This window comes from Bombus vosnesenskii, unplaced genomic scaffold (assembly GCF_011952255.1).
Source record: "Bombus vosnesenskii isolate JDL3184/JDL3185 unplaced genomic scaffold, Bvos_JDL3184-5_v1.1 scf7180000013295, whole genome shotgun sequence".
Taxonomy (NCBI): Eukaryota; Metazoa; Arthropoda; class Insecta; order Hymenoptera; family Apidae; genus Bombus; species Bombus vosnesenskii.
In genome coordinates, this window is record NW_022882946.1 from 1,322,354 (window position 1) to 1,339,420 (window position 17,067).

At 37.4% G+C, this 17,067-nt stretch overlaps 1 protein-coding gene across 1 annotated transcript in view; it reads left to right on the forward strand.

Moving 5' to 3' along the window:
- LOC117233372 (beta-1,4-glucuronyltransferase 1) overlaps positions 1–17,067 on the forward strand; it is a 33,092-nt gene that overhangs the window by 9,910 nt on the left and 6,115 nt on the right. Inside the window, exons 2-3 of the mRNA XM_033493604.1 lie at positions 6,217–7,196; positions 7,527–7,707. Of these exons, the coding sequence (XP_033349495.1) occupies positions 6,217–7,196; positions 7,527–7,707 (1,161 nt within the window). The remainder of the gene's footprint in view (positions 1–6,216; positions 7,197–7,526; positions 7,708–17,067) is intronic.

A 17,067-nucleotide genomic window follows, 5' to 3' on the forward strand; every position in this document is an offset into this window, starting at 1 on the left:
ATACCGCAATGGAAAATTAAGGGAAATTTGTAGCGGTCGGTATTACTTTCTTTTTTTTCTAATCCTTCGTTATTGTTGGTTAGTTCATTCAATTTTTGGCTCTACGAAACGATTTCAATTGTACGAAACCACTGTTTGCTTCGTATACTGTTTGGAGTTACTTTACAATCGAGTAGAATTCTATTTACAACTGAGAATTTTTTTAGGAAATATCATACGTATGAGTGACGTACGGAATTGGAATTGCGAGTCAATGTTATTTGTAGATGTTTAATTCTGCTAATCTTTTCTTCGATTATGATCTGTCAATTAATTCATATAAAAACTTGTAAACATATAAAATTTCATCTTCAATACCTTACTTTGTTTTTGAAAGTTACATATTACTTTACTTCGTCGTGTATGGATATGATTCCAATATTTCCATTTTACAAAATTCGAGAATTTCGAAAATCCCAGTTAATTAATTTTCCGTAGCATATAAAGCGTTTTTTTTTTTAGAAATGAAATACACGTACAAATGGAATCAAATTTCATAATACTAATGGAAAGAATTATGTAATATATTCGTATTTCCTGTATCGTATGCGCAATTTGTTACTTTTTTGACGACACAAACGGCCAACGTATGGTATCGTTCTATCGTGTAGCAAAAGTTTAGTTCGATAATGCGCGACACCGCGCTTTGGCGTCGTTGCATGTATTTCCTGTATCGTTGATTACACGGTGAAATTGCGATTACAGGAAGGATAGAGTTCCGCACGAAAACATACGGGAGGTACAGGTATAGTGAATCGTGCTTTCAAGCTTTCGTCCTGCATCGTACATTCAGCGCCGGTAAAGCCTGCACTGTGGTTCGTGTGTGACCTAACGAAAGCCCAAGTACACAATTTGATAATGGGTTAGCTGTGTAACGTGCACACATTTGCCAGCCGTGTTACACGCGGTGCTCAGGGCACACTGAATCAGTAATAACAACGTGTTTGCATAATCAATCATGCCCTTTCTCCTATTTCTTCCTCGCTTCGTCTTGTTACGGTGTCATGTTTTGAAATGTGCATGACTAAAGATAGATCATATTATCCTTCTGGAATTTGTTTTCGCGCGAGAATAATGGAATAAACAAAAAGGTAAACAAATTTTCGATATTATTTAATCACCGACTAAGGCTGATAAGTATTAATAAATATTCGTGATCTGTCTTTTTTATTGGGAGAAACACGTGACTCGTTTTGCATCTTCCACTTCTTTCCAGCCTCTGTATAACTTTTAAAAATATCGCTCGTTATAGCATTAAAAGCTTAAAGGATATTAAGATATTGCAAATATTAGAATACTATCGGTCTTAATTATTATACCTTTATATCTTTATATCTAACAAATTCTTTTCATTTTGTAGTTATTTCGTATTAAAATATTTTTTCCATAGAGGGACATCGAAATCAAAAAATCGATAAAAATGTTTTATCGTATCCCTATATGTGTGTATATATATCTATTGTATATAAATATATATGGTTTTTAGATGTAATAAATAAAAATCCAATGTTAATAAAAAGGATTCATAACAAATTTTAATTAATAGTGATCTCACATGGAATTTATCGGCAAGTTGGGATGACGAAATTTCCACGTGTAATATTTCCGCGCATCTCCATAAATATTGATTATTTGATAGTGTTGTATTTTTTTTAAAAAACCGTGTGGTTTCGTTCAGCGTGCACGCTCACATACGTATATGATATATATGTGTATAACGAGCAACTCTCGTCGAGCCGTTCGTCACGTCATAATAGTATGCAAACGAATATCCCGTAAATAGTATGCAAATAAATACCGTAAACTAAATATGAAGACGTCTGTCTTTCTTTCTTCTTTCTATTTTCCACTGGCAGCCTTTTTTTCACGTCGCGTCAAAATAAGTTAATAAGTCTGCGTAAACACGATGGGAACGCCTCTCAAGGTTTAGGTAGTACGAGGGACGGTAGAAATTTTCTCACGTTTTACAGTGCAGTGCACAGTTGTACGGCAGGTTAGTTTCGACCTGTAAAAATCTCGGTTGTAGCGGACGCAACCGAGTTTTCCACTTTTCTCTCCTTAGGATCGCGTACAAGTAGGCAGAACTGCGCCTGCTTGCAGTGTTAAGGTAATGTCACCATTCGTGTGGCCACTGTACATACTGCGTACATATATAGACGCACACGGATATATAGTACCGTGTTAAAGTCTTGGGCCATGTTGGATAATGATCTTGGTAAGTAATTGTATTGTTAGTGAATATTTCCATATCGAGTTACACGGAAACGAACTTTTAAATATTCCATTCGCGACATTAAATCGATGCATATGAAACGTTCTTTCAAATAAAGCTTGTGCTACACGTAGGTACATAATGTAGCTTCTTTGAAACGTCACGTTTAACGAATATCGAATCTAGAAATTTTTCAAGTAAAGTTGATATAGTTTCTTCGTTTGCAGCTTCATTTAAAATAATTTATGAATCAAAAAATGGCGTGAGTGAAATGCTACACTTATGTTCTTCACAGGCTTATATAAGAAAATTATATTAACATTCTGATTATTTATGACGGCAGATATCTTTTCTAACGTTGAATACATGTTATTTATAGCAAATTTCTTCTTTATCAATGTGCCTGGTATATAATGTAGTTAACAGGATAAAACTTAGTGAGCCTGTCGAATTCAAACCTGGCAGAATCGTTCTGCTCGTCGAAGAGAGAATTGGCTAGATAATTGCAGCATTTTGATTGTACATGTAAAGGTTAAATCATAAGAAGAAGCCGATAAAAACACAAAGAGGCAAAGTCACGAAAACACTTCAAATTTGAATATAAAAATTGCCTGAGGGAAGTGAAGGTTTTATCATAAAAAGCTACTTTTCTGTACGCTCAAAGTGTCTCGTGTGTCCATACCATATATTGCTTAAAGATTAAGGCCTTGCGAGCGCCGTGATCTACACTTTTTTCAGGAAATGCATATATCGTTCCAGCAACGGTAAAAAAAGCTGTTGAGTTAGCGTCTGTTACTAATCAGCACGTTTGGCGCAAGCTTGCGATAGTCAGCGAGAAGCGCGAAAGACTGAAGCATGCGACAAGGATAAAGATAGTACATGATTGAAAACTATCGTCGTTTTTACGACGATATCTTTGAGTTATATATAGATGAGATAAATATTTACTTTTAATATTTCATAATTGCATTTATTTATTTCAAGTACAGTCGACAGATATAAAAGAAGGCTCTAAAAGTTTCCATTTTCGATTTATATTTATATTTAAAGAAATAAATTTACTCATGGCCAGTTATAATTCAATTAATAAAGCAATTGGAAAAGTTGCTTACTTTTGAAGTTTATTTTAGTATATATTAAATTAATAAACTGTTTAGTTTCTCAATACGAGAAACTAGAGAAAGAACCTGTTGACTAACTAAACAGTTCATTTAATTAAAACTGCGTTTGTTTAGCGCGCCAGAATTTTGTTTAAACGGATTTTTTTCGTTATAATTACAAAGACAGTTGTCTATACACTTTTTATAATCTGTAAAATTAAAAGGTGTTATTTTAGAAAACCTATTGTAGAAAACCTCAGTTAAGAATCTCAATTTGTTAGCCGTCAAAATGTGTAATTGTCACATCAAAATTCCATGCGTATAGCGTACATATACTTCTAAAGTATACAATAAATTACATGGAAGATAATCAGAACTGAGCAAAGGATTGTTTCATTAAACTACACGGGCAGTTGTTATTATATTGTGGACAACGAATGACTCATAAAAGGAAAACAATTCCCAGATCCAGGGATGATGAGTCTGGTAAATACAGCACGATCCTCGAATGGGTCGTGTGGAAGGCAACGTGTTAATACAGACACAGCGCGTAAAGATTGTCAGTAAATGGAATCATATACTGCACGTGCGATCGCCGGTACAAAAGTTATACGCTATGCTTTACACCTAACCCAATGAAGATAGTATCGTTGGACATGGCGATTATCTCGCTCGAGGTGCAAACTATTTTGTTCATTAAATACTTGGCCTGTTCTGACGTCATGGCTTATATATGAGCGCGATTTTAACGGGCCCTGGGAAGTCGTACGATCCATTATCGTTCTAGCCACCGTTCTGTTTCCAAGCAAAATTTCGCTGGATTCCTCCGGGAGTTCTGCCGTGCATTTTGGTGGCTGCTCCACGCTACCTACAATCTGTTTCTTCCGATTAGCAACGTAATTGCGCTATTATTAGGAATGTTGCGGTCCATCTGTACGACTTCTACATATTTCTAAGGTATTTACGCGGTTGCAAACTCTTTCTAGGAAATTATCGGACGCGTGTGCATTGTACTTACGTACATATGCTATGTATCATATGTGTGTCTGTTCCCGGAATATTCTTCCAGAGTGAAGTAATTTCGTTGTTAGCGGACCGATTTAACGTCAGAGTGTCGTTGAAAGAGCATTTAACGACGTTATAAATGTGTATAATTAAAATGAAGATAAAATTTTCATTTATCAATTAGCGGAAAGATATTGTATTTTCGTATTGTGAAGTGTAATATAGCGGGACTTTAGTTTCTTGTATAGAGAAGGTAAAGTAAAAGAATTGTAAAATGAAACGAAAATATAACGTTAGGGGAAATGGTAATAATAACACGAAGAAATTTGTTAAAAATTTAGTTTGTTTCCAATAGTACGCTCTTATCTTTTTTTAAACAGATCGGATCGAGTGGTGTTCATAAAATTTGCGCAAAGTAATTGTTTAAATTGCTTTTTATTTTATGCACGGTAGCAGAAATAGAATCCTTTGAGACGAAGAATGTTTAATGAAGTCTTATCATGGAAAAGAAAGATACTATTTGCGTAGTAGAACTTCATTAAACCTTGCAATCCCTGTAGGTTACGTAGCTACGTTCTGTTTTATTGTTTTTTTCCTCTGAAACACGATTTTATAAAAGTCATTCCACATTTCATTAGTCATCTTTTCAGACACGATATTTTTATTGCTACGAGCGCTTAAATTTGAAGTTAAATATATTTAATGAAGCAAATTAATATAAATATATTTCACATATGCCGTACGTTTTGCGTTCTTTCAATTAGATCGTATTTACTATTTATCTATCTCTTATTCATCGAATTTTTAATAATTTATATATATATATGCATTTAATCATGCGGATTGTTATTAATTACGAGGGTGTTAATAGATATATCTGATTATAATTAGTTATATATCATGCAGCATATACATATCTAACATATATCATATTTGTTAAGAGTAAAAATTGTTATTAAAAGTTAGAACTGGGGGAAGAGAAGTTTGATAATTGCAAGGAAGATAAAATGCAGTGACGTTGAGTTATATTTTAACATCTCCCAGTTCACGAATGTTTGATATTTTATTCTTGCGTTTCCGTTGGTAGTAACAAGAAACCGACAACGTGGTAATTAGGACGATAAAACAGGCAAGCTGACTCTGTTTTAGACAGACCCAATATACCGTTGCCAAAGACTTCGTTCCTTATCGTAAAACTTGTTTATTCAGTGTTTTGCAGTGAAATAGCTGTGGCACGATTTTTGCTTGGGAACTCTGGTGAACAAACTTCGAAAGTCATAATCGCGGCTCATATTTCGCTCGACCTTTAAGTTTCGTATGATATAAACGATACACTTTCTTTATTTTCTCTTTACACTTGCTATTGCGAAGAATATGCGTATTTTCGTTCTCTTGTCGCATACCAATATACTTTTAACTTGTTTCAATACTACAATAATACGATATTTTATACGTAAAAGCTTGCGATAAAAAGTGTTCAATCAAGAAAATCGTTTTTACTACGCCACTTACATACTAATTGGTTAGGTTCAAGTACATGTATTGAATTTCGTATCGTTTGATAGTTTGCCCGTGTGACTACACAAATTTTATAGTAAGAAAGCGAGATGTAGATCCTGAAAAAAAAAACGTTTCATCGGAAAATGAGAATACGCGTAGATACTTTTTGTAGCCACTGTACCTTACTAGAGTAACATAGAAAATAACATTTCGATAAAAGATCTATTCGTCCGCGAACCAATAGTTTACAGGGAACGGGATCGCGTTAATTGCTTCATTTTCGCATATTCTTTGATCACCATTACGTCAAGGTAATCGACGGTTTATTAAACTAGCGAACTTTCTGACTTTCATATGCAGTTGGGATGTCGACCATGGAACCTCAGTCTGACCAGCGTGGTTGTCCTGGCTCTCTCAAATATGCTATTGACTTTCCTGTTGCTGCAGTCGGAAACCTGTATCCCGGACGAAGTACCCAGGGATTTGGAATCAAACGCTGTAAGCGAATGGAACCTCGCTACCTTAATCAAAGAGCAGCAGGAGCAACAGCAGTCGGACTGCGTTACACAAGATTACCAACCGTTGCCAGCTGACGCGAATGGTTTAAAATTGAACATAAAGCTCGGCAGATGGGACGCTCGTAGAATGTTTCGAACGTTCGACCACGTTCTCGTTGGATCTAGTTTCGTCGAGTTATCACAGGCGTATCGTGTTTGCCTGGCCACACAGAGCTCGGTCGAGAAGCTGCATTCGGTCGTTCAGGCGGCTCATCATTGGACCGGGCCGATGTCGGTGGCTTTGTACGCAGCTGGTGACGAAGAGTTCGAGGTTCTTCAGAAGTACCTGATTTACCTTAGGAAGTGTTACGAACCGATACGGGAAAGAGTCGCTTTTTCCTTGGCTGTGCCAAGGGTTAGACCGCCGAAGAGGCAGCCGCGAGAATTCGAGCTGCCAGAGGTGGTAGATTGTGCCAAACCAGAGGGAACACTGAACGAGTTGATGAACGGGATTTCCAACGAGCAGACAAACTGGCGGATACGAAACGTCTATCCCCAGAACCACATGAGGAACCTGGCGAGGAAAAATTGCCAGTCAGATTACGTGTTCTTGACGGACGTAGATATCGTGCCGAGCTTTAATTTGACCGGCGCTCTGGACGAATTTCTGAGGACTGATACCTGTGATAAGTGCGCCTACGTGATACCGACGTACGAGCTGGACTCGCGCGTCAGATTTCCACAAAACAAGACGGAATTGGTTAGGCTAGCGAGAAAGGGACTGGCCAGGCCTTTCCATCAGAAGGTCTTCATCCACAATCAGTTTGCCACCAATTTTACCAGGTCAGTACTTTTCAATCATTTGTCTTTTAAGGCTTTCAATCGTTTGCAACTTTATCCATTAATTTTTTCTACTCTTCGAAAGTTTGCAAAGTTCGAAGAAAGTATAAAGGAATTGTTATCGGTATGCGTAATTTTTTGTTTCAAATTTTATGCAAAAGGTATTTTTCAAACGTTGAAAGTTTTCGCGGGATCGGACAGAGATACGAAAAGGACTATACATCGGCGTTAATCTTGCTAATATTTTTATTAGTTTTTACGTCTTTTGTTACTCTCTTCCTAAATAACAAATAATTTTATATATTTATAACGTGAATACTCTTGTTCGTTTAGGTGGATACTAGATACATCTGTGAATCATAAAAACTTCGGCAACGTAAAAACTGGCAAGGTGTACATCAGTCACGATGTGACGAACTTCGAATTCCTTTACGAACCATTTTACGTGGCAAAGGATATTGTCCCGGCTCATGACGAGAGGTTTATGGGTTACGGATATACCAGAAACACTCAGGTATGTATTCCTCATGCTGCTCTTATTCTATTTTATGTATCTTTCTTTAGTCGATGGCGTCATACTAGCGTGACGAATTACTAAGACATCGAACTTCAATTATGCAGCTGCAACTCGACCAAATAGTCATCGAATATTAAATAGAATTTCGTTTGACGGTTCTAATTCTTTTACGATCAAATTTGTTTTTGGCCTGAGAGGAAAATTATTTGCTCGTTACTTCATAAGAGCAGAAGTCTATTTCTCCGGACAGTGTTTGGATAGCGCTTGGATAATGTTGCAAGCATAGCATAGCACATTAAGACTCGAAACCAGTTTTTATCAACGATAAATACATTGCTCCTTTAATTAATCAACAAGTTGCTAAAGTATGACGTTATTGTATATAGTAGAATGTTATTAATATTATGCGTATATGTAGCATCGAGCGTAAAAGAGCTAAAATATAAAGCGTGTAATTACTTCTGCGATTTTACTTTTTCGACGTCAAGGAAATTCGAAAAAGTATAAATTCGCGCATGAACCGAGCGATTATAAAACGTGATGAAATGATAATATAATATAAATTTATATTCGCACAACCGTCGTTATAGAGAGAATGACGATTAACGAGAATCGGAGGAATATCGGGAGGAAACTGATCGAGTACACGAGAGACACACGCGATAGTTTGGGAGTATGAGCAACTCCCATGCGCCAAGGATATTAATCGAATTACATATTATCGTTGTAGGCGTTATCGCGCTATGGAGGCCCATTTTACAGTACAAGCATTATTCAATTTAAACTTGATACGTTTCCCGCCAAACGCTCGTACATCGAGCACGGACGTTGCTTACGTTTTAGTGTCCGGAAACGAGCTAATTCGCGTTCCAAACAGCACTTTCGTTGTTCGTTGATGTTTTAGAACGAGCATCGAGTAATTTGTTAAACTTAGGTCGACTGGAGACTCTTCCAATCTCCTCGAATAGTTTAGAAACGTGGCTTTGATTGGATTCTAAATGACACGCTATCCTACCTATTATTTATAGCATTCAGATACTAATTTATTAGTTTCGAGAATAATAAGTTTCGTAGCATTGATTGGTACTTTCATATGGCTACAAAAATTTGGTACTACGATAGTGAAAAGTAGAATCTGATGGAAAAACGCTTCATTCGAAAGTTGGAGCATAGGCCATTTTTGTTGGAAAAATTGATAAATTTCATGTTTAACCATTTTTAATTTGTATATAATGGTTTGTTTATTATTGGGGTGAGATTTACTACGCACGATTGAACTGTATATTAAAATATCATTGGTATGCTTTCTTCTGAAAATATTGGTATATTATATCAAAATGGAAAAGTACCGTACCTCTCAGTATTGTGCCGGTACCATACACACACACACTCACACGTACGCACAGTGCTGCTAGAGACTATGAATGACACGTTCTACGTGTTCTACGTTACGCTCAATGCATCGTAAAAAAAATTCGAGACTCGAACAAATCTTCCATGTCTCTCGTTCCTCGTACAGCAGTGGAATAAGATCGCATAGGTCAGACGGCGTAGCAGTAGTATCTCGACCGATAAATCTTCCACTTTCTAGCACCATTACTCCACACTGATTTCCACGCGATTTCCCTTCTACAATAATTTTACACCAAATTCTAAATAAAAAAATGTCTTTAAATTATTTTTCTGTCGTAAGCTTCCTTTTACAACATCCTTGCCTTTACCTTTAAGACGCGTAGGTATTCTCGTAACGCGATATCATCAGCGATCAACGGTGATAAACTAAACCGCAAAGTCTAACGATACAAGAAAAGACGTGAAAATGCATGTAGACACGCGTGATGCGTCGTACCAATAGGATAAAGTATCGAAGTTTTTCCAACGACGTCGACGTTCACGGAATGGTGCCGTTCGGGCTTGCCTCGGTGGAAATAACGAAATTCCATCGCGCGGCGAAAATCCGGACGGCGACCGTAGTTCGCCGTATTCGTAAAAGCAAGTATGCCGCAGCGACGGCAATAAAACGGGTATAAATCTACATGGCTACGTAACGTGGTAACACCGGCGCGAAACAGGCGTACACAGGCGCGAATGTAAGCTGGTGTACGGTTGCAAGCGTAACACGCTCTTCGTGCCGAGAACTACGTGCCCCGTACATTGGTATTCGCGTCTTCTCTGCGGTTCGTTCGCACAACATCCACTCCCCACGGAGGAATGAGAATGGATATCGTTCGCTTTTCCTACCCTCTTGTATTTCGTTGTACTTGAACCCACAGCCGCCCGCCTGTTCGTCTCTCACCTTCGTGATCCGATACAATCCTGTAGCGCTATTTTTTCGCCGAGCAACCAGTTTTCCTCGACCTTCGTGCTCCTCGGTTTGGCCCGTTTTGTCCTTTTCCTTCCTGCCTGTTTTGCCGCACCTATCTTGTCCCCATCCGTCGCCAAACGCATCGCACACCAACTTTTTTCACCTTTTTGTTCGGTACGCACGTTGTTTCGCCGCCACCGACCAGAGCAACACGTTTCCGTACGAACGCCGAGATAAAATCGAATCGACTGCCACGAGTTTTTCGGGATCGGTGATTCGACATGAGACTCGTTGTATGTTGGGTTAGACAATTAGGTGGCTCGTGAATACGATCGATGGCAGTCTTTTAATAGAGTCGTTTAATAGAAATCGTTTCAATGAATGAATGAAGTAACGTTTTTGTTTATTCCGGTTCAATGGTATACCGGTTCAACAATATGTACAAATTAAACAAATATTTGATCAAATATTTCACATTAAATGATACTTTAAGTCGTCAAAGTCTAACGTTGCACTAACACATTTTAAGACCACAGGCGAGAAATATGATATGTCACATTTTTTGTTCTTCGTATGAGAGCGATTAAATATCCAATACTTTGTCAACCAATCATGCATGAATTAAATTGTCTTTTTATTACATTTGGTTATGAAGTTCTCTTGAAAAATATTCACATCAAAAATATTAAAATTTCAGCTCTCTCGAAATATATCGATTTCACAAGTATTAATTATCACATTTTCCATATTAGATATTCACAAAACTTCGCGAATTTGTCATCTACCGCTAGAAGCTCGTATCTTCGAACCGAACAGCTGGTTCTGTTTCTTCCGAATTATGTGATTTTCGAGCACATTCTTTTAACTATCGAATAACACGGAGACGAAGAAATATTCAGAGTCAATTTTTGCATTGCATTTGTCAATCTTTGATCTCGCAAATTTACACAACAAACAAAGATTGCGTTCTGAATTATGCATCGAGTTTTCAATCGGTATTTCTCACTCAAAGTCTGTGTTATCGATTCATCTTTATGAAAAATGAAAATCCAACAACGGAACATTTTACTCGCGACTCTTGTCCCAACAATACGATCGAATGCACACGCGAAGGAACAGCTCGTGAGCTATGCTTTTCAAAATATTGCACTCTAGCAACAAACGTCTCGTCGTCTCAATGAATTTCGAAGCGACTCGTTTCAATATTGATCTTTCGACGTTCATTTCGAAGATTGACTTTCGATCGGCTATGAAATTGATTGGACAGCGCGGAATTCCATAGCCGTGAGTGGCGAGACACGCGAGCGTGTCCATGGTACGGTCAGGCCGCGTGCAGGTAGCGCGATTCGAAGGAAAGGAAGATGCTGGTCGGCCTCGTTTGGTTCGCTCGTGCTCGTCGATTGAGCGATTACGTTGGCGCGAGTCTTCAATCAGGAAACAGTTCGGCTTCAATGGCACGATTCGACGATTCGAGTTCATTGAAAGTGAACGAAGCACGAAGTTATTTCCACGGGTCGAGGGAACCCTCCCCTTCTCTCTATCTCTCTCTCTCTCGCCTTTCCTCTCTTTTTTTCTTTCTTTCCGTAGGTGTCTGGCGAATGAAATTTTGTGAAAAAAATTAACTATTAAAACCATATTAAAAGTTAACCGGGTTGATTCGTTGTTTCTAAACCCGAGGCGAGGCATCTTGTTCGCTCTTATGCATCCATTTCTCCAAGATATCCCTTTCCTCTTTTTTCTGTTTCCTGCTTATTAGTCGGATAAAATTGTCAGTTGAATGCCGGCTGCTATCGATATGTTGTAATTACCTCGATTCCGATAAAGACGTTACTGTCGACGATGAACCGTGCACGAGTATCTTCAGATACATCGATACAGATGGTCCAAGTATTTTCGAGCGAAGAACAGACGCGAATGAGAAAGACGCTCGTGAAAATTGAAGCTTAATGAAAGTTCTCGATGGAAATCGAATGTTCGATACTAATTATCAGAGTCCGACGTATTTAACGAAAGATTTATCGTGCTTGATAATTATAGATCGACTATAATAGTAATCGTACGCAATGGTTCTCGTTATTAGCAAGTTTTATTAGGGGAAAGATTGATTTCAATACGCTCCTTTCGTGTATGAATAACGCGCGTATATTATATAGAAGCTAACTTTGATGGATATTCGATTATTGTCGTTCAGTGAACGTACTAGATGCTTTAACCATCGTGTTCGATAGATCTGAATGCTTCTGTTTGCAATTAGTTTCGTCACGAAAAATAGCTTATTGTTATCGTCATCGTCATCGTACGATGTTTATTAACTTCGATATAAATCATTGTTGATAAATAATAATTGCTTCCATCCTGAACGTATTCGTCACTGTCGTATTTCCTACGTATTACCTAGTGCGAGATCTGCTCTAATTATACACGACCGTGATAATGACAGTAATGAATTCGTGTATCGAAGAGTTTATCACAACGACCGTTTTGTGTATTTTATTATATTTAATCATTTCGATATTGTTGAGGTTATTCGATGTGTAAACAGAGAAAACTCGTGGATAAATCGTAAGGCAGAAAATATATTTAAATAGAAGTGTAATTAAAAGTAAGAATACAATTTGAGCTGGTGCAGATCCGCACGCTAGCTGTGTTACTCAATAACTAAAAACCCCGTCAATGTCGCCTGTCTACTGTTTATGGTCTGTCTTCGTCGCAGTCTTTTGTCTACACGCTGTCGATGGCTTCGGTGCTTGAGAAAATTAAAAAGACCAGATGTAGAGTTTTCTTAAAAGTGGTGACCACTTCAACAGATATACAATGTCGTTTGTAAGTGTACAGACACTTTACTCGATTTGTAACAACGGTGTCTTAATTTGATCAAAATGTAAAAATTAACAATGAATTGATAATTGGCAATTTGGTATTTTCTACGGTCGCGGCAACAGCATATCGGTTTAGAAGAATTTTTTGAATATAATTCGACATCTACTAATTAAAGAACCGGAAGATAAAAAGCTTATCGAGTAATAAAATTAATGAACACAACGGAACTTCAATTATATTTCTCCGTCAAATTCTTCCATCACATTCATCCAAATTAATTATACATTCACGTCGAACCATAATGGATCAATTTATCCTCTTTTTCAATTATTCGATTCCATCAAGAATAGTCGCTTATATCTCCTTAACAGAGTTTACCGACAGAAATCCCCGCATTAAAATCACACGCAGAGATCTAAGCCCATCCATCGCGTCGAACCGGACGAAATGCAGGGGTTTCGCAGTCCGCTCTTCTGCCTGTGGTGGTTTTATTCATCGGCACACCTTCCGCCTGCAGGTTCGTTGATGTCGGTGGGAAATGTAAGATAAGTGTAGACACGTTACAGGGAGCCGCCTTATTCGCCAGGATTTATACCGACGTGCGATCGCATAAAACTCAATTACCAGATTTACTCGCCGGTTTCACTCGCCAGTTTCACTCGCCGGTTTTAGTCGCGTAGCTTCCACCCTCGCCGTTCTGCTAACCCGTTGAAAAATTATGCGTCGCTGTTTACCAAACTTCCCAGGTCCTACGAATGCACCGTCACGCGTGGCCCTAATGCGTGGCCTCCGTACGAACGCATTCATACGGGAAACTCTGACGAGGGAGGGTCGCGCCATTTCGAAAAAGAAAGAAAAAAAAAATACATTTTCTGCTTCAACTTGAGTACATGGTCGTAGATCAACCAAATGGAGCTTTGCTACGGTTAAACGCAAGTTTTTCAGGCACATGCTACAAATTTCTAGCTTGGATTTGAATTATTACGTGGGCTTGCGTGGTTTGTGAGATGAGATGAGGTTTCTGTGAGGTCGGATTATGGGATATTTTTTTGGAATACGGTACAGAAGATGGGGGATATTGAACTTTACGTCTGATTGAAAGTAAACGATACTTAGATTTTTTGGAGTAGCACGGCCGACATGTTGCTACGTATTTCTTCTTTTTATCGCGTCAAAGATCCATTTTCAAAGCTCGCAACGAGAAACGATCATATGTTATCGTGGATATCGTTATTTTTATCTTCGTTTAAACGAACTTGTGAACCGACAGAAACATAATCCTCTAAACGCGGATAATGTCCTTATCCCCTCGTTAAATTTAGTCACCCGAATTCTAGGAACACAGGAATCGAATAAAGTGTGTCGAGTGGTAGCGTGGCATGTCATGATCGTAATGGACCGCGGTGGAAATGGTGGTCTCCGTCGATGCTGAACCGTGAAATTAACCCAAACACATTTCCCCAAGGCACACGCGATGTAAAACAACCCACGTTCGATCCTATTTCCTTTATATATCATCTGCGACAGACACGAGTGCTATAAAATTGCGATTTCCTGTCAAGGGCTATCGAACAACCCATAAACCTAAGATTGTTTCTTTGAAGATCGTTATCTTAGAAAGTCTTGCTTTTGATTTTTTGTTTATAAAATCTGATTTTTATATTATCTTCTAAAGCAGGGCACCGTTGACGATAGATATAGATAGTCGATAATCGATCGTTTTAAATGATAGATATTTCGAGGCTTAAATTTAAAGAACGTTGATTTAATGGTTTTGATATAAAATTGATGGAAGTAGTCGTAAAACATTTCAATTTATACTCGAAGGTCGCGATTTTTTAAAAGTAAAACTCTGTTGCTCTCTCTGTACTTTTATATTTATACTTTATGGTTCTTTGAAGATTGAGTTCCAAGCTTGGCTAAGAGAAGTCGCATGTTACAAACCTGTTGAACTTTAGCAGCACTGCTTTCGTTCTTCGATGATTTAGAATATAAACTACGGCGTGTTTCATGACTATAAAATCACTCAAAGATTTTCGATTCTTATATGTTGCGGTCAATGCGATAAGGAACCAAGTGTTCCGTATCTGAGCTGTTGTTATTTCTATACTCAGAGATAGGATCACAATAGTCATTATTTTATTCTTGTGATAAATCTATCACATCCGTTCTAAGTCGGAAAACCTTTATTGCACTTTCTTGCATGGACTAGGATAAAAAACAAAAGAACATCTTAAATCTATCGATCGATATCTAGGACTATCTTCTAGTTACTATTTCTTATAACTAACGCATATGGATGACGAGCACGAACTCACGTTGTCATTTTCAATATGAGATTTATAGATATTGAGAAATAATTTATCATGTTCTTCTCCAGAAAGAGAAAGACTATATTCCCTGGATAGAAGAGAGGCGGGAGTATATTCTAGTTTCATAGCTATAGAATCAGCATAACAAAATATTTTATTATTCAAATATTGAGCTCGGCATACGATAAAAGCAAATTTGTTTAAGTGTAGCTTATTATTACGTGGCTCCACTTTCAAATAAGTTCACGCGTTGTTTCTACATTCCCGTACAAAAGTCTCAGAGCATCTTCTATTTTTTCTATTTTTTGTATATTTGGCGTAGATTATGAATTTTAAATTGTACGCATTTTTTATTAGAAGTATTGATATATTAATAGCCTAAATTTCCTTTATCGTATAAAGCATTAAGGTAAATGAATTTTTATAACACAATCCATCGATAGCCTTCTCTAACGTTACGACAATTGTAGTAAATGTCCTGAGACTTTAAAGCTGGAATATCGGGTCTGTGTTAAGAAGTGCAATTTTTAGTTTCGTAGCTATGAGATGCAGTGTATACTGAAACTAGATACACAGATTTCCAACTATAATAAAAGAATATATAAAAGGAAGATTATAGCTTTCATTTTCATTTCCTTTTTCTTTCATTTTTCCTTCTTCTGAAATATATTTCTTTTGCGCTTAATTACCTTCGTCATCAGCTGTAATTTCTTGAAAATTAGACGCATCGGCTGCACTTGCTCTGCAAATTCTTAATACTTGGGAGCAAAAGCGTAACAACGGGGAATTTCCTTCGTTTCGTCATCCGCATCCTTTCCCTTTAGACTAGAAATAATTTCGCCATGTTCCGCTTGATAATGTTACGCGCATCTCGTGCACACAGCCAACTAGTATACGCGCAAATACTTGTAAATAATCAGGATATTCGGTATTCCGTGAGCACGTGTGCTCGTGTGTGTGCGCGAAGGTTAATGATTAGTGCGAGAACACAAACCGCTTCGGCATTCTGTATTCCTCTTCGTAATGCAGAGATCCGGAGAGGAACAAGCAAAACCGAATGGGGTATGCCCTTAGTGGCCGTGCGAAAGAACGATTACCAGTTACGGAAATTGTGTAAATTTACATTAATACAGTGGCTGAATATCGTTTGAATATACTGCCACATGAAGCACACGCTGGTGGAAGTATGTGTTGAATTCCTTGAATAATTCCGTTTGCTTTTCAAAAGTTTTAGTGGCTTGTTCTAACCGCAATTTCGAATATTCAAAGCTTTGTTGGTTACGTTACGCGAGCGGGTAGGAATGAATAATTTGTTTGTTTGTAGAAAGGAAGGAAAATTCTTTTGTGAATCGTGCATGTTCGCAGTTAGGATATTGATAAATGTAAATATTTATCGTTTAAATAAAAATTCGAGATTCGTAGTAAATAGTTCACAAAATGATATATTTTTAACATTCTAAAAAATACCATGTTCGTATAATATTTTTATGCTATTTTGGACATTTTAATTGGTCTAAAAATGAACGAATTTTATTCGCGAGCTTTATTTGCCCTTTTTATACAATTTTCATATCTCTACTTTGCCCTTCTTTCTTTTTCTCTCTATCAATAGAATATACACATAAATCATATTAAATGCGAAAATTTCTAATACGATTTAATTTGGCCTTGCAAACAATAGTTAACAGCGTCATTTATTAGCCATTTATCGACAAATTATACTTTAATGTATCAATTCTGTACGATATTTGCTTTCTCCGGTTTGTCCAATTATACTTTTCCATGTATTGATCGTTTTGAAAGAAAGATCTGACGTGTCGTCAAATTACGAAACGATCGATATATAGATAGTAATTGATTTGTTATGTTGCGTGTAATATTTGTGGGTTGGCATTTTGCGTATGTCACTTTTTTTTTTCG